Source organism: Cervus elaphus, chromosome 24 (genome assembly GCF_910594005.1).
Source record: "Cervus elaphus chromosome 24, mCerEla1.1, whole genome shotgun sequence".
Lineage (NCBI taxonomy): Eukaryota > Metazoa > Chordata > Mammalia > Artiodactyla > Cervidae > Cervus > Cervus elaphus.
In genome coordinates, this window is record NC_057838.1 from 50,146,119 (window position 1) to 50,171,957 (window position 25,839).

The 25,839-nt window shown below is 41.7% G+C and overlaps 1 protein-coding gene across 11 annotated transcripts in view; it reads left to right on the forward strand.

Moving 5' to 3' along the window:
• Window positions 1-25,839, forward strand: part of CADPS (calcium dependent secretion activator) — a 473,148-nt gene that overhangs the window by 377,740 nt on the left and 69,569 nt on the right. For 6 of the 11 annotated variants that reach the window (XM_043886632.1, XM_043886633.1, XM_043886634.1 and 3 more), the window contains 5 exons: window positions 1,078-1,234; window positions 2,077-2,218; window positions 10,019-10,165; window positions 13,515-13,670; window positions 17,606-17,753. In XM_043886632.1, the coding sequence (XP_043742567.1) occupies window positions 1,078-1,234; window positions 2,077-2,218; window positions 10,019-10,165; window positions 13,515-13,670; window positions 17,606-17,753 (750 nt within the window). The remainder of the gene's footprint in view (window positions 1-1,077; window positions 1,235-2,076; window positions 2,219-10,018; window positions 10,166-13,514; window positions 13,671-17,605; window positions 17,754-25,839) is intronic. The other 5 variants (XM_043886637.1, XM_043886641.1, XM_043886639.1 and 2 more) reach the window with 1 other exon arrangement.

Consider the following 25,839-nt stretch of genomic DNA (forward strand, 5'->3'; position numbering starts at 1 on the left):
TTGAACAACCTCTTTTATTTATGGAATTATTTCCATAATCATCTTTCATGTTTTGAAATGCCTTCCCATCTTTTTTTCGATGAATGCTCTGGAAAGTGTTTCCCGTGTAAATACTTTATGGCACGGGGTGGGGAGGTAGGGGAATAAAAAGGGCTGGCAAATTGTTTTTGTTTTTCTGCTCTCTTTGAAATCAGCAAAAGGGGATAAAAAGGGGGCCTGTTGACACTGCCACTCATTCTGCATGCTCCCTGCCAGAAATGATTAGTCAACATGCATGCATGCCTTTGAATTGCATTCACATCTGGCCCATCTGATGTGAATGTCACCTCTGAGACCCTGCACAATGATTTCCAAGGACCCATGTGCATGAAAATGAGTTACTTCACTGATATTTTTGGTTTTCAATGTACATATGTGTCCAGCCCTCAGAAAAGTAAGTCCTAATCTTACTGAGTGTCTCGTAGCTTAAAGCCTGATCTTTCCTATAGACAGGATGCAAAACCAGAGGCTCCCTGCTTAAAGAGATTTCAGCTCAAAAGTTTTGCGACAATACAACAATAGTTTCCTTTGCCTTGGTATGAAATAGGAGTAACATTTCCAACGTGTAGGGAAAAACGTGAGTTGCTGAGCTTGTACGAAACCACAGACAATTAGGCCCCAGATGCATAGAGATAATAAACAATAATTATCAATTTTCAAGTTAGACCAGCAGAAAACCCATAAACACAGTGAAGAAACTCCCAAATTCTAATACTTTAGAGCAAGAACTAGTCAACAAGAGCGATAAAGAGCATGACTCAAAAGGTACTGAGTTATTGTAAATTGAACAGAAGTTCTGTGCTTGTCATTTCTACAGCTGCAGATTTCTAAAGCAGGCCTGGAATCATGAAAACTATTGCCCTGGGCCACGTAGAGGCCCAGCTATATCCCAAAGTGCTGTTCTCTTTACAATAAAATTACCAAACCCTGCTGGATGCACAATCAGTCTTTAACATCCAGGGCTTGACTTCACATCTTAGGTCAGAGACAAAAAGCTCATCACCTCTTTATCTGTTGTTTTTCTGCCACATCTCAAAGGCCTTCGCGTGGTGGTCAGACTTGATGGTGGAACATGCCGAGACGTTCCTGTCACTCTTTGCAGTGGACATGGATGCGGCGTTGGAAGTGCAGCCCCCAGACACGTGGGACAGCTTCCCACTGTTTCAGCTGCTGAATGATTTTCTCCGGACTGATTGTATGTATCATCTTTGACTCTTTGACTTTCTTAAGTAGTGTGCAGATAACTGATGACCCAAATGTATTTATCCCAGGCAGGCTACACGTTGGACACAGTTCTTCCGAGTTTTATGGTTACTTTAAAGAAAAAAAAAATAGGTTACAGCTGATAAAATTCCCTTTCTTCCAACAAGCATCATGTTGCAGGAAGCCCTCTCTTCACTAGGCAGAAAAACCCAAGCTCAGTGAGAAAGGGGTGCCCATGCCCGTGTGTTTTATTTGCTCTTGAACAAGCTAATTAACTTCAGCTCTACACATTTTGAATTTTTAATCAAAAGATGCTTCCTAGATGAAAAACAATTTCAGTCTAAGTAGCACCTAAGTGTTTCAGAGTGTCTTAGAGCACCACATAGCCATGAAATAGACCGTCCTCCTCAGAGAGAATGATGAAGGAAAGAAGGGATACAGAATTCTTTCTTCCTGGTAGCATAAGGAGGAAAAGGGAGCAGGTATAAAGAAAACCTAATGGAAAAAAAAAGTACCACTTTTTGCTTTTGTTGTTCTTTAAGGGGGCATTCTTTTATTCCCTTTTCTGGAGAGTGACACAAACGAGTAAAAGGTTTTTGAATTCCATTATCCTTCCACGCAGATTGAAGCATGATGCCATTCATGTACCTTTTGCTTTGCTTTTTCTCCTCCTTCTTCCCATCCTCCTCCTCCTCATCTTCGTCCTCTTCCTCCTCCTTTTTGGCTTTTTAAGAAGCAGTATATTTAAAAGAGAAAACAGTCCTCTCTGTGTCAATGTTGTATGCTGATAAAGCTACCGTGGATTCTTACTGAGCTTTTGCTTATCTGTTCTAGATAATTTGTGCAATGGAAAATTTCACAGACACCTGCAAGACCTGTTTGCCCCACTTGTGGTTAGATATGTGGATTTGATGGAGTCCTCAATTGCACAATCCATTCACAGGGGCTTTGAGCGGGAGTCATGGGAACCAGTCAAGTAAGGAAACCTCTTTTGATACTATCGGAGTTTGGGTGCAAATGGCTGGAGAGTCATACAGAAATGGATTAATGGTGTCTTATGGTGTTCCATTGTTTACATGGACGGCGAGCAAACACATTACTCACAACTATGATGCTCATACCCTCCTTGTCCAAGGAGGGGAGCGGGGAAGAGGTTGAGAAATGTTTCATGAAATGAAATCTTCATTTTATTGCACAAGATAGATAAGCAATATGGGATATAAACCTGCCTATAATATTTGTACTGTGTATCTTTCTTTAGTGGTTTTACCCCTAGGAATTGACATTTCCCAAAGTGGATTCCATAGGAATCTAGACAAGGAGTCAGGAATCTTTTTCGTGAAAGACCAGATAGTAAATATTTAGGCTTTTCAAGCCACACAATCTGTATCAGCTCTCCACTCTACAGTAGCCCTAAAGCAGCAACAGACAATAGGTAAATGAACAAGTGTAGCTGTATTCCCCTATGACTTTATTTACAAAAGCAGGAAACTGGCCTGTGAGCCAGTTTGTCATTTCTTGGCCTAGGCTTTTGAGGTGCTCCTCAAGAAAAGGTCTTTGTGGCCAAATACGTTTAGGAAACTCTGCATACCCCCCTCATCTACCCAACGCCCTTGTCTCCTGGATAGCCTCCAAGGAGTATTTCAAAACTCGGAGAGTACAGTAATACCAAAACTTGTTTGCCTGTGCTTAATCTAGAACTTTATGAATTATTGCTTATTTTCCCAGCAGGATATTTATCCTGTAGGACCAAGCACAGGAAACCCTTAGGTTGTGATTTTGACAGTTTCCACGGCTGCCTGGCAGACAGACCCTGTCAGAAACGGGCAGCAGATTCAGGGCCGCCTCCATTCCCCGGCGAGGAAACGGGGCTGTCACTGAAGGCTGCCGGGGGGTCAGTCTGTCAGACCCTCCCCCCACCGCGTTTCTGGAGAAGTGAAGAACTTCTTGAGGGAGAGAATTTTCTGATAGGCTTAGAAAAGCTCCAGTAAAGCCTGATAAGAGCTTTGCTCTGTTAGATTCTCTCTCTCTCTCTTTTTTTTTTTTTTTCTGTAGGCAAACCATTTTGTTCTTTTGGTCCTTTACATCTGTGGGATGTGGCAACCAGCGCAAAGTGAAGGAGGGTGTGTACCACACCCTGTCAGGCGCTCCAGAGCAGATGTTCAGGAGCCTTCTCTCAACTTGGAAGCCTTGACTTGCACCCTGTGTTTCAGTGGTTTTCTGATATTACACTGGATCAGATTCTGACTCATAAAAGAATCAATGCAAAATAGGTTTTTCAACCCACCCCCCCCCCTTTCCACATCTGAGCCACATAAGAAGTCTCTTGACTTCTGAGCCTAATTGAGTCTCTTAACTTCTAACCTACTGAGCAGGTTAATAGGCAGTAGCTCTTCATTTGCAAGTACCAATATATATATATATATATAAATTTTTGCTTATAATTCTCAGGTTTACAACAGTTTCTTAATACAACCCTGCTGACTTTCAACTCATGAGAATAGAAACGGGACCTTTGATGATAAAGCGTGAACAAGTGTACTTTTTTAAATGCTCACTCGAATGAAGACAGTTGTCCTGTGCAGAACGATTGTGAAAAAAGAAAAGGTTAAAATGAGTAATACTCACATTTTGAAAATAGCAGTGGTCTTGAAATAGCATTTACTTACTTGGGTTTAAATGGTGAAGGCTACTACCATCAGCACGCATGGGAGGAAGTGATGGGCTTCCGGATGTTCCTGTTTCTTAAAGGGCCCTAGAGTCAGGGGCCTTGCTCTCCAGTTAGTAGCCAGAAGGCAAGGGCTTGAACCTCTGTAAGTGTCTTCTCATCTGTAAAACTTAAGTTTTAAAAACGTCTCTACTCAGTATGTGAGATTTGTCCTGAAGCTCTGTAATCACGTCCCTGAAGTCATTTTTAACCTGTTAAATTCTTCAGAAACCTTCTGCACCATAACATATACGTAATCAGTCAGAAGTAAAAGTAGACTCAGAATCATTTTCACAATTGGAAATGGGTGGAAGTCTTGGTCTGGGAATGTTCTCACATGGTGTTTTTAAGGGGTAGAAATAAATAAAATATGAACTCTCAGATTAGTAATTTAAAGATCTGAAAATTAGCAAAGAGTTGATCATTTGTGAGTAATAACCTAAAAATAGTTTATAGGGATGTGTTTTTTTCTTAAGTAGCTTTTTTCTCTCCTAAACTGTGCTGTGAGTGGGCTCATGAATATGACTGCGGTTTATTTAATTCATACTAAATAGTTTTAATTCATACTAAATACATGGTTTTCAGAGTAAGTAGAGGTATTGGAAAATGCCAGCTAATACATATGCTAAATTTAAATTGTCTGAAATCACCTACATTTTATTAGCTGATTTGTAAACAGAATGTGGATACCGTGGAATAGATTTGCAGAATGGCTGGCATATGTAAAGTGTATAAAAGGGAATACAAAATTGAGAGCGCACCAGTGTGATCAGAAGGAATAAATCGCTCTGCTTCTTACCATGTAAGAGGAAACCATGAGCTTCTGTCTGACCTCTAGATAGAGGGTTGATAAAGACGCAGAGGTCCCTTTCTTTGCTCAGATAAAGAATGATCCTTTTGGAGTGGCTCTCACCAGGGTGCTCAGAAATAAGAAGTTGACTTGGGTGGTTTGCTCAGTCGTCTCTAATTGTGTGACATGGTCCTGCGGCACACACACATACACGCAGAAACAAACACCACAGCCTTTCTCCCGAACAGTTCTTAAACTCAAATAGTTCTGTTCTACTTTTCAAAAGTCATCGTTACAGCACCTGATTTACATAAAATGACTGAGAAATGCATTGTAAAACCTACTTCAGGAAAAACTGGTCCAGTTGACTCTTGAACAGCATGGGTTTGAATGGCACAGGTCCGCTAATACAGGGGTTTTTTTCTGGTAGTAAATATGACAGTTCTACACAGAGGTTGGTTGAATCCACAGAAATGGAACTGAGGATAAGGGGGAACCATGGGTACAAGGGCTAAGTATAAACTTATATGTGAATTTTTAACTGCACAGGAGTCAGTGCTTCTAAAGCCCCACATTGTTCAAGAGTTAACAAAATATTTAAAATGTTAAAGCAAAACAGAACTCTGACAAGGAAATGCTACCAATATATCAAAGTTCCTAAGAAAGGAGTTTAAATATTCTTTATCCTTCAGATTTTCTTCCTTCAAAATATGGTCCTGTAAAAGAAAATAGAGCATCATCATTAAGGTTTCATACAACTGAAGTCATTTGATAGAAAGGGTGAAATGACCGGGTCCTTATTGCTGCCTTTCTCTAGAAAGGTGAGCTTCCATCTCTGCAAGAAGAGAAAAGGGGAGCTGCATCTCTGTTTCCATTAAACCAGATGGTGGTCATGATTTGAATCTCCAGGCTTTGGTGGAAAATGTCATCCCATAGCTTCTCACCACAGCTGAAGTCAGTCAGCCTCTCGAGGGCAAGCCCGGGCTGGAGCCCATGGCCCTGTCAGGGGTTTCCATCAGGATACGTCATAGGGCCGCCACCCACAGCTGGGCAGGTTGTTCAGAACCCTTCCAGTGGCCCTGAGTATGAGCTTCTGGTCCTAGCAGATGGACTGCATTCTACCAGCTTTTAAGAGTTGATTTGTTGCTAGTCATGTCATCCTGCCCCATGTGGAAGAAAGCTTAGCAAGTGTCTAATCTAAAGCTTGCAGAAAGCCCCCTGCACTACTCTTGTGCTGACAGATCATCTCCAGTCTCACTTCCCAGCACAAGGAATCCACGCTTCACAGTTGCCCCTTTCAGGTCAGGATGGTTCTGAATTGTAGAACTAAACACTGCTTCTTGATACATGCACACTGGAAAAACTGGGTTTCTCATTTCTCAAAATGCTCACGCTGTCTCTCTGCCTGAGATAGACATGTGAAAAATATTAAAATATTGTCTTTTCCCAGATTATTAAAGATGTCAATATCTTAATAAAATGTCAGGCCAAAGATACCATAGCAATATGCAGGTGTCCTGGTATGAAATAGACAAATATTAGACTAAGAGGAAGAACTCTTTAACTCTGCTAGTAACTTGCTGAGTGACCTTGGGGAAATCCAATGACCTTCTTGAGCCTCAGTGTCCTCCTTTGTAAAACAGGAACTTTGAATACCCAAGACTTTCTAACAGTGACATTCTAGAAAATCTGATTTTCCATATTCATTCCATATACACATTTAATCAGCAGTGCCTTCCTAACCCCTCAGACAGGACCTAGGGCAGGTGTTCAGTAAGCATGTATTGATTAGCTGGTATATATTAAGAAACCTTTACAGGCTGAAAACTGTTACGCGTACCACAGGAGAACTATGGGGAAAAGAAATTGAAAAAAAAAAGATACATTCCCCTGAATGGAGGTTTCAATCTGGTTGGGTCTGAGCAACATGCACACAAGAAAAATGACTTTTATGGGGAACACGGGTGGTGATAGTAAACAAAAAGTTGAGAAACACCCCCTCTAAACTCTAGAAAGATATCCAAGAGTGCCCCATGGACCAAAGTAGGGATTAGACCTAAGGATACACCAGGAAAGAAGTTTTAGTCTTCAGAGCACACAGACAAGACAAGATATACTACATGTATCCAGGCAACAAACAGTTGATACAATGGAAGGCTTTGTGTGTCCTAAATCTAACCCCATCCAGAAATCTAAAGCAGAAGACTTTGAGAGAAGACCCAACAATACCCTCTCTGCCCAAGACATAAGTGTGCTAGTCACTCAGTTGTGTCCAACTCTTTGCGACCCCGTGGGCTATAACCCACCTGGCTCCTCTGTCCATGGGATTCCCCAGGCAAGAATACTGGAGTGGGTTGCCATGCCCTTTTCTAGGGGATTTTCTCAACCGAGGGATCGAACCCAGGCCTCCTGCATTGCAGACAGATTCTTTACCATCTGAGCCACCAGGAAAGCCCCAAAATTAATCCTGGACGTAGGGAATGACTCTATCATCCATAGACATGATGAGATGTGCACACATTTGTAATTTTCATCCTTTTGTGAGAGAGAGCAACTGAGAGTATTTTAATCTAGTGCTCCAGGGATGAGTCCTTTGACATGAATGGGAGCTACCCTGAAAAAGGTCCCCAAAATGAAAAGGTCCCCAAACTCATTCAGCAGTACCCAAAATGAATGAGTCTTAATTTTTAACATGTATCTGTTGTTACGATTGCAATTTACACTTCTTACACTATCCAGAGATACCCAATTATGATTTTTACAGAGAAGTATGCTGGACTTGTTTCTATGCAGTTGCTAAACAGCCCTCTAAAGTTATAATTTGTCATATCCATCAGCCACTGCAGTCTACCACTCTGTAGACCTGAGTGCTACAGGAAAATTCCCCCTTTCACATATATATGAGTCACATATAATGCTTGAAATTGACTCTTAGATGATTAATATGTTATTAATATCCAAATGAATTATCAATAACATTAGTAATACACTATGTTATTTTGCTAAAATCAGAAATGTCAAGCATGTTTCTTCAGCCTTTTAAAACTAGATCACAAGGATATGTCACAGAACGAAAATGTTTCTATGAGTCCAGGACAGCAGTCTGGCCAAATGTCATATTTTGCCAATACAATATGTTTTGATTAAGTATTTTAAAAAAATTTCATGTTTAAAACAAAACTCATTTCTAATTTGTGTGCCCACCCTCCGCTAATGTGTTTAAATTGAGTTGCTGTTGCATATATTTGTATGTTATTCATTCCTAGCTACTTTTAATTTGCTCAGAATTGACATTTTAACTTTCCAGGCTGCCATCTCGAAAGATCTTCTAATTCCTTGATCAATATTCAGTGTGTGTATCATTTAATGATCACATTTGCTTATATAGGCTTACACATGTCTCAGTGGAAATCGCCAATGGTTTTATTGCATAGCAGTGTTTAAGAATGAGAACCACCAGGGACCGAATTCAAAGGCAGATTCCTCAGTTAAACAGAGAAACATGGAAGTCAGAGTTCCATTTTCCTTCTACTTTATAGCTTTAGCTAAGCTCTTGATCATTCCCACGAGAGCGCCCCTTCGTCCCAAGCAGAGAAGTGTAATTGGCTTTCCCCAAATGTGAAGTGTTAAGGACAAACGTTCGAGACACCTGTTTCCCTTGAGGAAGAGAATGCCGGGCTGGCAATTTTGCATCCTAGGTTCCTCCATCTACCATCCAGGGCTCTATTCCCATTATGAAAGGCCAGCTCATTTCTAGAGGGAGACAGATGTCCAGATTATCTCAGGGGTCCAAAATTTCAAACCTATCAGGAGATTTGCCCCCCTCAGCAAGCCCAGAGGCAGCTCCAGCCTTTGCAAGAGCTGTGTTAGTCAAATACAGCTTGCCCGGGGCAGAGCTGCTTTGGCAAAACTTACTCTTCTTCTGCAAGATCCAAAAAGAAAACCTCAACTTCTTTGCCAAAATGCTGTCAACTCCACTTAAACAGGAAGGCTCCTCTCAGATGCAGAGTTAGGCTGGGCTCCACTGTGCCAGTGACTTTGGCTGGATGGAACACCCTTGAAATGCCACTACAGAATCTCACGATGCCAGCTGGTTGAGCAGTGTATGACACAGTCCCTCCAAAGAGATGTGGTTGATTCGCTTTGGAGTTTTCATTTTGTTTTACTTCCTTTCTTTACTCATAAAGCCATCCATCTCTCTTTCATCTCCTCAGTTGATCAATCTTTGCTCAAAAAGAAAACCTGATACAAGGTCACAATTTTTAACTGTTTATTACTTTTTAACTTAAATTTTGACTTTTTACAGAAAATATAAAACTTGATTAATATTCAAATGACAATCACACAAATCAAGAAACAGAATATCCCCAGCGCTCTACACGGCCCTGTCATCCTTTCCTCCAGTCTCTATCTCACTTTCAGAAGTAATTGCTTATAGCAGAAGACCGCATTTTAAATCCTCTTGTGGTCAAAGAATTTACTGTAAGAGCTGAATTTGGGATTCTTTTCCTTTTTTTTTTTTGAGTGTAAGCATTTATCTGCATTAATTAGACTTAGTTTGGGAGGGGAGGTCTCCATTTTCTTTAAGTGTTCTATAAAATTATACAAAGCTAATCGTTCCTCTTGACACAATTCCTTTATCTTTGCCATCTACCCTGATGCCCCATTGCACATACACTGTCTTCAGAAGTAGGGGTTGGAAAGAATTCAGGTTTTGTCCACTATCGTTATGTGTGGGTTCAAGTGGGTGAATTTCCTGCTCCATCTTGTACCTACTCTCTGACTTAAGAAAATGTGCCTCCATCAAAAATAACTCGTAAACAAGAGTGAAAAAATCAAAGTGTTCTACCCTTTCTATCAGTCCCAGCTACTTCACTGCAACCCTAGCCACAGCAAGGCCAAGAATTCCCTCAACTTAAAATTTTTTGTCTGAGACAGGTCCAGACCCTCACAGCAGTGGATCTGGAAACTGAAAGCCCCTCACACAGGCATTGAAATAACATGTGTAACATCATTGTATATAGGTGTCCATGAGTGTCCACACTTTTCAGTCGCTCTGTGGTTAATTTTTTTCCCATTAATTTTTATCATTTCTCTCTGAACAACTGAGCCACACCACAGCACCCCATCCGTAAGCTGCTTTCTGAAATGTGTTGCTTAAGTTTTCACTGTTGTCTTTCTGTGGACTTAGCCAGTTTATTTACAGCTGTTGTGTGCTTCTGCCACATCTGCATTGTCACTGTGATGGTATTTTTTCTTTCTGTCTGTTTCTTCCACAGGAGTTTAACCAGTAATCTACCCAATGTGAACCTACCCAATGTGAACCTTCCCAAAGTACCAAATCTACCAGTTAACATCCCTCTAGGCATCCCACAAATGCCTACTTTTTCGGCACCGTCATGGATGGCTGCTATATATGATGCTGAGTGTGTATTCAGTTCACATTAGATCTCATTTAAATTTAAGTGATCTTGGCATGGATATGTATTGTTTATTTCTATACATCCTATATAACAGAGATGGAGATGGATAATTAGACATATTTTGCTGATCATACAGAGACAATATTGTTTATTTCTGGCATGCAGCGTGTTTGTAAGACGTTGGCTATATATACCGCACTAACAATTTGTCTTACGCCCACTGAATGTTTGAGAACTGTGTTTCACTTCCTGAATTCCTTTGCAAAAGGCTTCTTCCCATGTTTTGCTTTTTTGTTGTTGTTTTTTTTCTAATCCAGGTGACATGACTTTAGAAATTAATCACCCAAAAATAGTCTAGGAAACCTCTTTGCTGGGCTGGCCAGTCATTTCTGGCTTGATCCAAATCAGAGAGAAAAGCACACCTATCTAGAAGCTGGTTTGGTTTTTTTGTTTTTAATAAAAAAATTCCTAGATAATGTTTAAACCATAAAGCATATTTCTGGTGTCAGCAAATGGCAGAATATAGCAACTGTATGTTCTGGGCTAAACAAAAATTTCTGAATGGATCAAGCCTTAGTAATGTAAATGTTATTTAAAGTACGTTCCAAGGTCATAATACAGTTTGGAGCGTTGAGATCTAGGTAGCAAGAAGATCTCTGAATCTGAGAACACAGTGCCATTAAATTGGGGATGGGCATATCATCTGTGGTTTCAGTGTAGGGCCTTTCTCTGTATTCATCCAAATGCCAGCAATTTATGGGCTTTTTCCATGGAGGTCAGGTCACCCCTTTAAAGCCAGCAGTTGGAAGGGTAGAGGTTGAGAAGTCATTTCTTCTAGCCTAGGAAATGAATCTTCTCTCCTTCTTTCCTAAGCAAGAAGAAGATCCAGCACCCCGAAATCCTCCCTCAGGAAAATTAAATTAGAACCACATGCATGATTTAATAAGTGAAAGAAGGTTTAGTGATCCTGTACCCTCCTTTGATCCTTGTCTTAGACCACAGCTAATTATAGGCCAGATAAGCTTTTTCTTGAAAGAATAAATTGGCACATTTTCAAAGGGAAGTGTTATTATCAAAGGAATAAAAAATGATCTGAAACTGGCAGTGATGTTTTGAAATCTCAGAATCACATTCATCAAGATGGCCCTCCATGTTTTTATTTCTGCAGTAATCCAGGTAGAGAACAGAACTTTAGAATGACTGCTCTACTTGGCTCCTCCAAAGCCGCCTAACATTTTTTTAAAACTCATATGTTTGCTCAAAAGTTCACAAAGAAATCATCTGGTCAATGTGTCTGATTTTCTTTTGAAGACAAATTAAAACCTCCAAAATTTGTATCTGGGAGGGGAAAAAACAAAAACTTAATAAAAAAAAAACCATAAATCATATTCATGCTAAGATGACTATATGAAAAGTTAGATTAGGTAGTATCTGTTAAAAATTTAAAAATAAATATCTGAAAGCTTCCCTTACCTCCTTCTGTGCATGCTCTGTGACATGTTTTTGAAAAGATATGAATCAAGACATTGTAATAAAGCAGATAATGGTCTCCGTTCAATTAATTAAGGCATGAGTGGGAACACATTTTGGTAACTGCTCAGCAATCAAAATAATCTTGGTGCTATTGCCTTAACATTAACAGTTTATCTTAAAAATAAAAAGAAAATATTCTTTTCCTCATGTCAAAACTTAATAATAAGCTCTTCAAAGAAAAAAGAAAAAAAACCCTAGAAGAATTTTTTGAAACTCTGAAACCAGATGGGTGTCAAAATGTTGTTGTAATAAATACCAATTATTGCATTCATATGTACTTAATGATTTAAAACATACAACCATGCAGTTCCAAAACGGGGTTTAGACTAGACAAAGTTGGGGTTTCTTTTTCCCAAGCCTAGGACGGGATAGGGGGAAGGCTGAACTTTGACGATGCATTCCCCCACTTTTGAACAGTGCCTACCACAGTATCTGAAAAGAAGGCGTAGATTCTCAGTCACCCACCAGGAAATGCCTGATTCTATATCTTTTCATAATTTCAGTTTCCTCCTTTGCCACCTTTCATTTTAAGGACGTGTTTCCATGTTACCTGCTCCTTCGTGTCAGATACATCTACGTACTGACCTCAGACTGGTCTGTCCTTGAGAACGTGACCCTGTTGGTACAGGCCGTGGGCTCCCTCCCGGCATGTTGGGAGTCTGCCCCCCACCCCCACCCCCTGCAGTAGCTGTGTATGCACTTATGCACTAGCTATATTTCTCTCTCTGAAGCATTAATTCAATGCAGCTGGCATCTGTCACAATAGAAACACCCACTCTCATCTGTTTCTATAGACGATGTCAGAACAAGTGGTAATGCATGGTATGTTGGACATTTTATAAATTGCCGTGTTAGCATTAGTGGTATGCGAGGAAGGGGGTGGGGAATGGCCACCCCTTAGAGCTCCCAATGGAATTGTTTTAAAAGAGGAAGCCAGCCAGAGAAGGTTGAGAGGGTGGGAGGTGGAGCAGTTCCCGTACACAGGCTTTCCGTCGCTGCCCTGGGTAAATGTTTCTTAAACATCATTGTACAGAAAGGAATCGAGACCAGTTTCTCCATCTGTACAGAGGACTGGGTAAGATGGTGCAACAGTACAGGAGCTCGGGTTTTGTGCCCTAAAGCTTTGCAAATATTCCTTGTCCACTCACCTGCCCCCACAACCCACCCTGTCTTGGGGCTGCCATGCAATGGGCTGGTCTATGAAAATTGGAATAATAACCAAACTGAGCAAGAATCTCGGATTCAAGGCATCCAGGTGTACTCGGCTTGGTTTGAGTCACCCTAATTTCCTTCCAGCTCTTCAAGGGAGAAAGTGGGTCCTCGCTCACCACTTTGTTAGCACTGTCCTTTTACAACTGAAAGTCTTGTGCAGTCTCCAAGAGGCCTCCGCTCTGGAGGGGAGCTGGGGAAATGCATGAAACCCTGAATTCTAATAACTGCATGTTGCCATGTAGTTATTATCCGTTGAGACTTACTTCTCCCCCTGGTTCGTGGCCTTCATCTGAATCATCACATGTGTTAATGTGGTTATTGAAAGAAGGCTGATTTTTACCATACATTCGAGTGACGGGGCAACACGCCCTCAGACTCTCACGGGTCTGGAGTAATTGGCCGAACAAAGCCTGTTAAGTCATGTATGGTAAAACTCTGATCTGCCGGTGGAGATTGCCCCTGCCTCCACCGCCAACACGCGTCGTTTTGTATGTGGAAGCCACTGTTTGCCTTAAGCCTTCCAGTCCCCCCCCCTTGTTCTTGTGTCAGCTTTTGCAGAACCCTCGGCCAGTGGGTGACTCTTGTTTTCTCATTTTTATCCTGCCAGTAATGGATCAGGCACTTCAGAAGATCTGTTCTGGAAACTCGATGCCCTGCAGACCTTCATTCGGGACTTGCACTGGCCCGAAGAGGAGTTTGGAAAGCACCTGGAACAACGGCTGAAGCTGATGGCAAGTGACATGATCGAATCTTGTGTCAAAAGGTGAGCACAGGTGGCTGGACAGGTTCTGCACGCCGTTCCCGCTGTGGACTGACTCAGGAAGGGATGGGTGGCGGCTCTGCGTCAGCCGTCATTTGGAGCGTCTGGGAGCAGGTGACTGCTTGTCATAGTCAGCTGGAGTGGTGACCACATTGCAGCTTCTGTTCACCTTCCCACATCTTGCCAAACCCAACAAAAGAGGGCACAAAATAAGGCTGGCCATGTTTTCATTCAGCTCTGTGAGGAGAGGGTCCTTCTTGTCTCTGTATCCTTAATACCCATAAGTGTCTGGCACGAAATGTTTAGTTAATATGTGTGTGTTAAACGTATGAGTGTATGTGTGGGTGGATAGCTGGCTGGAGAGAAAGAGGAGAACCTACTAATCCACTGTTTTAAGCACAGGGAGCAGGCATCTCTTGACTTTCCAGTGATGTGGACAAGACCTCCACAGCACTGTTCATTTTGTGAGTACGTACCACATGCTGACCATGAGTTATCTTGCCCAAAATCTAACTAGATTACAACAAAGGGCCATGAGACATTAATTGTGCATTTTGGTTTCCTACACATTGCCCATTTTGTCACCATGGCTTATGGGATTGAGGTGGGAATGCTGCATTTGTCCTTTCTAGGTAGACTTTCCCAAGAAATAAGAAGAAAATGAGGACAGGACACATCCACTCAACAAAAACTGTTTGGGCTCCTCCTGTCTGCCAGGCACAGTGCTGAGTTCTTGGCATGCCAAGAAGGATGGGAGATCACATCCCTTCCCTCATGGAGTGTCTATATCTGAATATCAGAGGTATAGAGGAGATTTGCCTTGGTTTGACATCATTATCATCACCCTGTCTATCTCCAGACACACATCCAACTTCCTTTTCCAGTTCATAGTGGTCTCATTATCTTTCCTCGCTCACAAAACCCCCCAGTCTCCTAGACACCACAGATTCCTCTGGATCTCCAGATGTTGTGTAGTTGAGTTGATGGATCAGTTGTGTGTGATGGGGGCTGGGTTTGGCTGAGAGTGATCTGAATCTGGTATCTTGTATCTTGCAAGAAGAGAAGAGAAGGAATAGCATCAAAACTGGAAGCCGAAAAGGCGAAAGAACAGCACAGTCCCAGGTTGGGAGCATCTCAGCAGGAATTGGGAAAGGGGCTGTGTGCACCAAGGACTCTGGGCAGGTATCTGATGGCACTTCTAAGAGCTTAAAGTCCTAGGGACTCAGGTTTTGTGTTTTACTCTTTTCTTCCCAATCGTAGAACCAAAGGCAAGCCTATTTCTCAAACCAGTGGTCAAAATCTTTCCTTAGGGTTTTGATTTCCACCATTTCCTACATGCTCATTTCTAGGAAAAGCAAATCTTTCCCTAAAGCCATACCATCCCACCAAAAACTCCTTGCATGGCGGTCTCCCTGTGCTGAAAAGTTCTCCCTTGATCTATAACTAGTGGCTACAGTGCACTAGAATGAAGCCTTACTAGCTTCTGGTCTGTGCACACAATTGTACACAAAGACTTGTTTGCCCTTTTCTGAGAAGCCAGACTTCTAAGTACAGAGTAAGAAATAGGGAGATGCTGGAAGGAAAAGGGAAGACACAGGGATGTGAAAGGTAGATAGTGACTCTATTTCCTCCCTCACCACGTGGCTTGGCTAACGGGATCTTAGTTCCCCAACCAGGGATTGAACCTGCCACGCCCTCTGCTGTGAAAGTTCGGAGTCCTAACCACTGGACGGCCAGGGAATTCCCCTTACCACACATCTTTATGGTTCATCCACCTCCGAGACTGTGGGCTGCTGAAAAGCAGGAAGTGTGTCTTGTTCGTTCTGAGCCCCTCACCCTCCTCAGGTCCCCTCCTCATGCCTGACACATAGCAGCTGTTAGGTAACCTTTTGTGAACAGAAGTTGGTCAGCTTCACATGTACCTGAACTGGACATGTAAATTTCCCGAGGTCCCTTTCAACTGAGGCCCCAACAAAAGCAGATCTGGGCAAGCATAGTGGCAAATACCATCCCCAGACCTCCAGATTCAGAAGTTAAAAAGTGAAGAAGGCCTTGGATGTTGTAAGACATAGAATGCACATGAGTAGAGCCTATAACATTAGCTTTCCTCTTTGGGAAAGAATAAAAGGGTCTTGTTCTAGAAGGACAAGAACATTATTGCATAGGTGTAAATGCGCAGTGCCTGAAAGTCAATCAGGCACTTATTTCCAAGTTTCTCACCAATCGAAATCATACATTTGATGGAGCCTCTGGTCTCCTTTATGTGAGATCCACACAAAATAAGGCACCCTAACCACCCTCTGAGAGGCAATGTATTAACTGACCTTGGCTTTTCCATCCCATGGAGCCCTCTTAGTCATATTAATTTTGCATTCAGCTTCCTTTTTTCACAGCCACACACTCCAAGGGCTCTGAACAGCTCTCCTGTGAAAACAGAAGACGATTACCTCATTGTAAGGGAGTGATTTAGCATTTCCATTTCTCAAATTGGGGCCAGAACTGGCACACAAACCTCAGAAGATCAGCACAGGGACCTGTCCAAGTCAGTCCGCATCAGGCCCCCTTTTCACAAAACCAGAAAGCAATGTATTTTCAACGTAGCTTCAAATGATCATCATGATTAGAAAGCTTCTTCAGTGCACCGAGTCTTTGGGAGCCAAGATACATTTATCTTTAACATGATCATATAATATATAGGAGTGTTTTAAGGGTTTTTTTTTTCCCTTTTAGTTTTTTTTTTTCCCTTAAGAACTGGGCTTCCAACCTTAGAAATTATACTTGGCTTCCCTACATGCACCCAGGGTGTGTTAGCAAGCTGGCATCCTTTCCTGAGCTAACTAGCTGTGTGGTCCTCCCTATGCACTGTTAGAAAACTGCTACAAATACCTCTTAAAGCAGTGCTCTCCTGGTGACTGCGTGATCTCCAGAACCTGACCGTGAACAATGCTCAAAATATGCACCAGACGGAAGGAGCTTTATTAAAGCCACTTACTAACCAGGTGCTTTTTTTAAAAGACATGTCGTGACATTGACCCACTTCTCTGAAACCTCTTAAAATCTTAACTGGTCCCCTTTACAATGCTGATATCAAGGATCACATCTCAGCCCTGTATTACCACCTGCTCATATCAGACTAGGTTTTTCCTGTGGGCAGTTAGCACATTGATGGGATCATAATTTGACCTATGTCAAAATTAAGTCACTTTAAGTTTCCACCGTTGTGTACTTCTTGAAATGGTAAGTATATCATGATGCTTTCACTTGTAAAAATAATATAATCTTATTGCAAAGCAATACTTTAACATTGCAAAAACCCAGCAACAGTCAAAAAAAAATAGTAGAAGCACTCTCCAGGACTACTCCTCCTAATTTCAGTCTCCTCCCCAAAGGTAACTACCCTATATTTTTAGTCTTTAGAGCAATATAATAAACTTGTTGAATTTTTTTTTTTATGTCTCTCTCTTTCACGACCAGAAAGGGGGAAAAAATAATGTCATTTAAGATATTTCCCACCATGAGATTTTTTAACATTAGAAACTGCTTTTGGGGGTGGGGGTTGTTTTTTAATGAAGTATTTCAAGGTAGTCAGGTGCAAATGTGAGCGAACTTATATATGCTATAATGCTGTAATTGAGCTTTTGTTCATTCATTCATTCTTCCGCAATTAGGGTTCTCCATAGCATGTAAACGATAGACAGAAATAGCCGAGCTACAGGTGTTCCATGTGCTGCGGAGAAAGGAAGGGTTTACATGACTGTCTCTGTGAATAGGCTTCCTTAGCTGGGAAAGTCATTTTTAAAAGAACACATGTGAAGTCATTGTCAATTGAAACTGATTACAGCCTTCAATTTTCTTTTTCACTGACCTCTCAGAAAATGTCTCCTCCACCTGCTGCCATCTGAATGCTGAATCGGTCTTTTCCTACTTTGTTTTAATAGAACCAGGATTGCATTTGAAGTTAAGCTGCAAAAAACCAGTCGATCAACAGATTTCCGAGTCCCACAGTCAATATGCACCATGTTTAATGTTATGGTTGATGCCAAAGCTCAATCAACAAAACTTTGCAGCATGGAAATGGGCCAAGAGGTAAAAAAAAAAAAAAATACAGATTTCATCCCCCCCCCTCCATTGATCATGTAGAAGAAAACTTCACAAATTCTTTCCATCTACTCTAGCCTGCTAGTTTCAGAAATACACTGTAACGTGGATTAAGCCACAGATGAATGTTTGCTGTCTGTTTGTTAAGTAAATTTCTAGGACGTTTGCTGATGACTACGCTAGTCACTTGGAAGTGATTCTCGGCTGGGCTTGGGGTGGCCATAAAGTTCCTTTAAGTCAGATCAAGCTTGATGACCTTATTTGTTGGGCTGGCATCTCCATCCGGTGTGTTTGACAGAATGCAAGTCATTTTCACATGGGAAGGGCATTTCATTACCTGAGCATCTGGGCAGCAGAAGAGAGCTCTTCCTAGCATCACACAGCCTCCAGGATGTATAGCATTAGATCACCCTGCCACCCAGTCCCCAGACAGCAGGCTTTGAACTTCTAAGAAATCCCAGGCTTTTCATTTTCCTTAGACTGAGTGGATTGTGAATCTTCCCTGACCAAAAGTTTAGTCCTTTGCTTAAGTTTCCAATCCCAAAGTGGTATTTAAAATGTAAAGGAGAAAGAAACAGCAACTTGGGCTTGATTAAAGACTATCATGATCATTTTTCTCCGATGGCCTTAAGCCAGCTAGATATTCATATACCAATTTAGAATTAATTCAGAAACATTTCTGGCAACTCTCATGTTGTTGCCAATTGGCATAAATTGCTCCTAAATCAGATCTTTCGATACCAGCCTTATATGCTCAGAATTTTTACTAAATTATATTTGCTCCTTATTCGTTATTTATTTTCTCTTTCAGCACCTTCCATTTTTAAATGTGGGTTGGTGGTATTCTCTTCCTGGCAAGATTGTCTCTAACCTTCTTTCCCCTCCAGATCAGCCTCCTCAGCCATCCCTGTTAGCTGCTGCTCCTGATGGGTTTTCTTGTAGGGCACCTTGCTCCGGGGGTCTATGCTCTAAGCACTACGGTCAAACGCAGGGTGCCAGGGTTCTCTTTGCTGGCTCTGTTCACTGCATGAGAACTCTCTGGAGCAGTATTTCTTGGTCTCAGTGCCTATCAGACTCATCCAGAGAGCTTTTTAAAGCCCAGATTGTTGGGTCTCACCCGGCACGAGTTTCCGATAGGTCTGGGGTGTGGTCCAAGAATTTGTATTTTTGACAGATTTCCTAGTGATGCTGATGCTGCTGGCTGGTCTGGGGACCCCATTGTGAGAACCACTGGTCTGGAGGCTCAGTATCCAAAAAGAGTTACGGAGAAGAGCTGAGGTGCACAGGCCAGCCTCCTGAGGAAGGCATAGGTTAGATGGGCATCCATACCCTGGTTCTTTTGCCCGGGCGGTGCTGCAGACTAGAGCTGATGAAGTCACTCAGCTTCTTCACTCAGTCTCCTCATCTGTAAAAGGATAGTTTCATTAAGGCTGTTTTTAGCTGTCGATTCTTCAGACCTCACCAAGAAGGCCAGCATATGGAATGAATAAAATTGTTCTGGATGAAATGGAGGGGGCAGGAATTCAAGAAATAGGGGGCCCAGAGTCCAAGCTACCATATTCCACTCCACCAGTACTTCTTCACTGCCCACTAGCCACCTACCCACCCACACTTCTCTGGGGGACTCTGAACAATCTTACAGGCTTCACAGAGTCTACTTTAAAAACCTGTTCTTAGTGATATCTAAAGTTCATTAAAATACCTTTGAATTCAAACTCCAAAGTGCCATCCCTTCTAAATGTTTCTCCCTTTGAGCTTTTTTTATGTTATGAAATATAATTCACATACTATAAAATTCAGCCTTTTAAAGAATAGAATTTCAGTCATTCACAAAATTGTGCAGCCATCACCACAGTCAATTGTGGGACATTTTCATCCCCCTGAAAAGAAACCCAGGCCCATTAGTAGGAATCCCCCAACTCTCCCTCCCCAACCCTAGATAACCACCCCTCTACTTACAGTCTCCAAGGATTTGCCTATTCTGAGCTTTTCATATCAAAGGCATCTCATGTGTAACCCTTGATATCTGGTTTCTTTCACATGGCAAAGTGTCTTCAAGATTCACCCATTGTTATTGCATGTATTCGTATTTCCTTTTTGTAGCTGAATAATATTCTATTACATGAATATACCACATTTCGTTTATCACTTTGTCAGTTGATAGACATTTGAGTTGCTGCTATTTTTTAGCTACTACAAGTAGTGCTTCTACGAACATTCCTGTACACATTTTCATGTGGACCTCTGTTTCACTTCTCTTGGGTATATACCTAAGAGTGAAGTTGCTGGGTCATATGATAATTCTTTGTTTACCTTGTGAGGAACAATCAAACTGTTTGGCAAAGTGGCTGCACCATTTTACATTCCTGTCAGCAATGTACGAGAAATCCTATTTCTCCATAACTTAGTCAATACTACTTCTTTTTAACCATCTTTTTTGGTATCACCATCCTATTGTGGATGACACAGAATCTCCTTACAGTTTTGATTTGTGTTGATGTTGGCCATCTTTTCATGAGCATATCGACCACTTGTATATCTTCTTTAAAGAAATGTCTATTTGCACAAATCTCTTGCTCCTTTTCACAATTGGGTTGTTATCTGTTGTTTAATTATGAGAGTTCTTTATATCTTTTGGATATGAGACCATTGTCATATATATGATTTATATTTTCTTACCTTCTATGGGTTGGTTTTTATTTGTTCACTTTCTTGATAACATTGTTTAAAACAGAAAAAATTTTAAATCCATTTTATCTGTTTTTCCTCATAGCTGCTTGGCATGTCCATTTTAACTGAGTTTCACAAGGATGACGCCATTCAGGGTAGGAAAGGGTAGTGACGCTAGGATTGGCCTTCCTTTCCCCGTGACAACTTTTACAGTCCCTCTTCAGTTTGACTCAGCTGTGGCCTTGATTATAGAAATCCTACCTACCTGATCAGACGGCTGAACCATCTTTTCGAACAGAACTAGTCACTCTGATCTTTTCTTTTTGAACTGGAGTTGAGAGGGTAGTGGGAGTAGGGTGAAGGAGTGGAGGGAGGTGTTGTCAGGCAGCCTACTGAGAATCTGATGAGGTGGATGAAGCCATTTCCCAGAAGAAGAAAAAAAAAAAACATACTTTCATAAATTTCACTGTACAATTTTAGGGCCTTGTCAGGCCAACCTGTAGACCCTGGTTGGAGATATAGGATGAGAAATAACCACTTTGTTTTGTCACAGTTGACTGTCTCTTATTCTTACCACTAATCTATTCTGTGCTTAGAGTAGTATGACATTGGCTTAATCTCAAAGCCTTGGTTTTCTTGAATAAATTGTCCAATGGCTTTAATAACTAAATCATACGAATTCTACGCATTAGCTACCAAACTATATGACATTGAGCAAGTCACTTATTCTCATAATCTTGCTGTCATTTGTCAGATGAGAGATAGAGTACGCAACACACAACATTTGAGAGGTATGTAGCTTGTCAAAATTGGGGATAAAGCTTCCTAATTTCTGTTTGTAAGATTAGAAAGTTGTCTTGGATATTCCCAAATAGTAACATTTTCAAGTCTAAACAGCAGTGACTGCTTCTTTCTGGACATTATTCTATTTCATGTAGTAGAAAAAACTTCATGTAATTACCCCTAAATGAGTCAACATGCTTTCTTTTTTTTTAATGGAAACAATAACTGACACTTATAAATGTTTCACAATTTCCCAGAACTACTGCACAGACAACTGAGCTAAATGATCTTTATTAAGAGCCCATCCAATACTGTACTCAAGTCTGTGATTCTTACCCTAGGCCTGTCACTTTCCCAAGCCATGCTAGAGTGACCTGCCATGCCATTTCTCCCTGATACAACTGTATCAGAGACACCTAAGTGACCAGCTTGCGAGAAAGGAGGCCTCCTCTGACCTTAGAATGCCAAATTACTGAGAACAGTGAGAATGAAACCAGACGTCATTGTAAATATGTACTTCCTTCACACATCTTGCTCTGTGGCTGTGACCTTGGCCCGAACTTTATTGGGAAGTCTCATACAAATGATCTCTCAATTTTTCTCACTTTGTAGATTGGGGATATTCATCTCCAAAGTAAAACAATTGTTAAAGTGAGATTGGCCAAGGATGGCTAGAGACATCACAATACTGGGTGGAAAGAAGTCCAGTGTTTTTCTGTAGCTTTCATTTTGTGGGGCTTCCCTGGTGGCTCAGACACTGAAGAATCTGCCCGCAATGCAGGAGAGGAGACCTGGGTTCGATCCCTGGGTCAGAAAGATCCCCTGGAGAAGAGAATGGCAACCCACTCCAATGTTCTGGCCTGGAAAATCCCATGGACGGAGTAACCTCACAGGCTACAGTCAATGGGGTCGCAAAGAGTTAGACACAACTGAGAGACTCCACTTTCACTCTCTTTTCATTTTGTGAATATTTTGATAGTAAACTCATATTATATATCTAGTGACTTATACCTGTTTCTACCTAGATTCCAACTCCCTTAAGGTATTTTGGACTAGATACCAACCAGGTGATACAGCATTTTCCAATTTTAAGATCACTTCCTGAATTTCATCACTGGGGTAAAGTCTCATTTAAAGGCAGCTGTTGAAACATTTGTTAACCATACTTTTCCATCTTAAATATTTATTTTTTCATTAAAATTTGTGAAGCACCAATAGAGAGGAAATTGTGTATTAAATAGTTTCTCACTTGGTCTAGTGTGTTTTCATCTCATTTCCAAGGTCAGATGGTCTTAACAGAAAGACAACATACACACAATCTGTTCCATGACAAGGCAAAATGTGCAGCACAGGAAGTCAAGTGGAATAATTTTCACAAAGTGATTGTCAATTCGTTGCTCGTCAGAATCAAAAGTAAACTCTCCAAACTTTCCATCCCATTGAAGGTCAGTGGTTCCCTTGTTATCATCATGACCCAGTGCCCTAGAATATAACTTAGAAATATTGTTATGATTATCATGAAAGTCGCTCAGTCGTGTCTGACTCTTTGCGACCCCATGGTCTATACAGTCCATAGACTTCTTAAGGCCAGAATACTGGAGTAGGTAGCCGTTCCCTTCCCCAGGGGATCTTCCCAACCCAGGGATCGAACCCAGGTCTCTCACATTGCAGGCAGGTTCTTTACCAGCTGAGCCACCAGGGAAGCCCTTAGGGTCAAACCAACCTAAGAAAACCAACAGAGAGGACTGAAAAATGCCAAAGTAGACAGGATCCCCTTTTGTAGTGTATTAGGTTACAGACTGGAATGAAGATTGTCAGGAAAAATGTCAGTAACCTCAGATACGCAGATGATACCACCCTTATGGCAGAAAGCAAAGAAGAATTAAAAAGGCTCTTGATAAAAGTGAAAGAGGTGAGTGAAAAAGTTGGCTTAAAACTCAACATTCAGAAAACTAAGATCATGGCATCCAGTCCCACCACTTCATGGCAGATAGATGGGGAAACAGTGGAAACAGAGACTTTATTTTGGGGGCTCCAGAATCACTGCAGATGGTGACTGCAGCCATGAAATTAAGAGATGCTTGCTGCTTGGAAGAAAAGCTTTGACCAACCTAGACAGCATATTAAAAAGAAGAGACATTACTTTGCCAACAGAGGTCCATCTAGTCAAGGCTATGGTTTTTCCAGTAGTCACGTGTGGTTGTGAGAGTTGGACTATAAAGAAAGCTGAGCACTGAAGAATTGATGCTTTTGAACTGCGATGTTGGAGAAGACTCTTTAGAGTCCCTTGAACTGCAAGGAGATCCAACCAATCCATCCTAAAGGAAATCAGTCCTGAATACTCATTGGAAGGACTGATGCTGAAGCTGAAACTCCCAATACTTTGACCACCTGATGCAAAGAACTGACCCATTTGAAAAGACGCTGATGCTGGGAAGGATTAAAGGTGGGAGGAGAAGGGGACAACAGAGGATGAGATGGTTGGATGGCATCACCGACTGGATGGACATGAGTTTGAGTAGGCTCCGGGAGTTGCTAATGGACACAGAAGCCTGGCGTGCTGCAGTTCATGGGGTCACAAAGAGTCGGACACGACTGAGCGACTGAACTGAACTGATTGAGGTTACAGACAGAATTGGATAGTTCCTTTGACTGCAAGAAATTTTGTGACAAGATAATCTAGTATTATCTAGTGTTGGCCACTCAGTTGTGTCCAGCTCTTTGCAATGCCATGGACTGTATCCCTCCAGGCTCCTCTGTCCATGGGATTCTTCAGGCAAGAATACTGGAGTCAGTAGCCATTCCCTTCTCCAGGGGACCTTCCCCACCCAGGGACTGAACCCAGGTCTCCTGCATTGCAGGCAGATTCTTTACCATCTGAGCCACCAGGGAAATACTATCTAGATGGGATGGTAATTAAAAGATGCCCCAGTAGTATTTATATGCCTTCATGGAGCTTCTTATCTTCAGGGAGCAATGTGTCTCCTGAGAGAACAGAGTGAAGGCAGATTCCTTGGTCACTATTTCTGCAGAAAAGCAAGTCAATCAAATAAGTCTCAGAAGAATATGGTAAAAGGAATTCATGTATTTTTGTAATTATTTGACTTGCAGTGGGGGCTGCTTTGATCTGTAACCCTTTGCTACATGATTAACAGAGTAGATACTACCCTGCCCCACAGCCTTTCCCAAAGCAGGTTTTATTTAATTCATATTATAGTTTACATATAAGATCTTCTCTGGTGATTCAGCAGTAAAGATCTGCCTGTCAGTACAGGAGACGCAGGTTTGATCCCTGCGTCAGGAAGATCCCCTGGAGGAGGAAATGGCAACCCACTCCAGTATTCTTGCCTGGAGAATCCCATGGACACAGGAGCCTGGTGGGCTACAGTCCATAAGGACGGAAAGAGCCAGACACGACCAGCTGAGCATAGCACAGCAGAGAGAATGTATGCACACATGTAATCATTGTAGTGATCAATTAGTAACTATTGTAGCGATTCTGCCAGATAGCAGTTCTGGGTTTCTAAATCATGTTTTCGAGCATCGTTTCATGACTTTGTTTGGTGAATATGATTTCTACTTTCACAAGAGGTTTAATTCTATCCCCACTGAGAAGAGGAGGAAACAGACCAGCAGAGATGACCATGCTCAAGTCTTTCTTCTGGAAGTCAGAAGCAGAATAATCATGGCAGATGCTTTTTTTCATAAGAAGGGAAAAAAGAAAGGTGTAGACGCGTGGAGATCGCAGTATTCACCAAGAGAGAAAGGGAGAGACAGTGATTCTCCCTGGAGAATTCTCAGGACCATGTTCTGCATGGGAATATCGAAGGTAGGAAGAGGTTCCCGTGTCTCCATAAACTTTAGCTTGGATTCCTTAGAGAATGAAAAGGTTTGAGGTTCTCTCACTTCTGAAGCCAAAATAACATTGTTAATCTTCCAATTAAGAGCCTGAAACTTCCTTAAAAAAAAAAAGATTGATTTATTTATATTTGACTGCCCTGGGTCTTCATTGCCATGCAGGGACTTTCTCTAGTTGCAGCAGGCGGGGGCTACCGTGCCTCTAGTTGCGATGAGAAGGCTTCTCTTTGCAATGGCTTCTGTTGTTACCCAGCAGGCTCTAGGTCTGCAGGCTCAGTAGTTGCAGCTCCCAGGCTCCACAGACATTTGGGATCCTTCTGGATCAGGGATCAAACCCTGGTCCCTTGCATTGGCAGGCAGATTCTTAACCACTGGACCACCAGGAAAGCCAAAGCCTGAATCTTTCTTAGAGCGTGGAGAGTGATTGCTATTGGCTTTGTTTGCCATTTCAGCCAAGTGTTTCAAGAGAGAGTTCCTGTTCTCAGTGATGTTCTTTGCTTGGTTAGAAGCCCCTCATTTAATATTTAAAATTATATTATTTTGCCTGCAGCTAGCTTTCCTGAGTTAAGCCTCATAATTAATTTAATGAAGGTGAATCATTTATAGTAATGCTAAAGAAAATCTAGCAGAGTGAGGCAGTCACATGGGGAGGGAAAGTAAGCATGTGATTCCGGATCTTATCTCAAGACCTAAAAATGAATTTGGAGCCTCGTCAATACTCCTGAAATTCTTTTGCTCTGACATCTTTCTTTGTGTTTCTAGC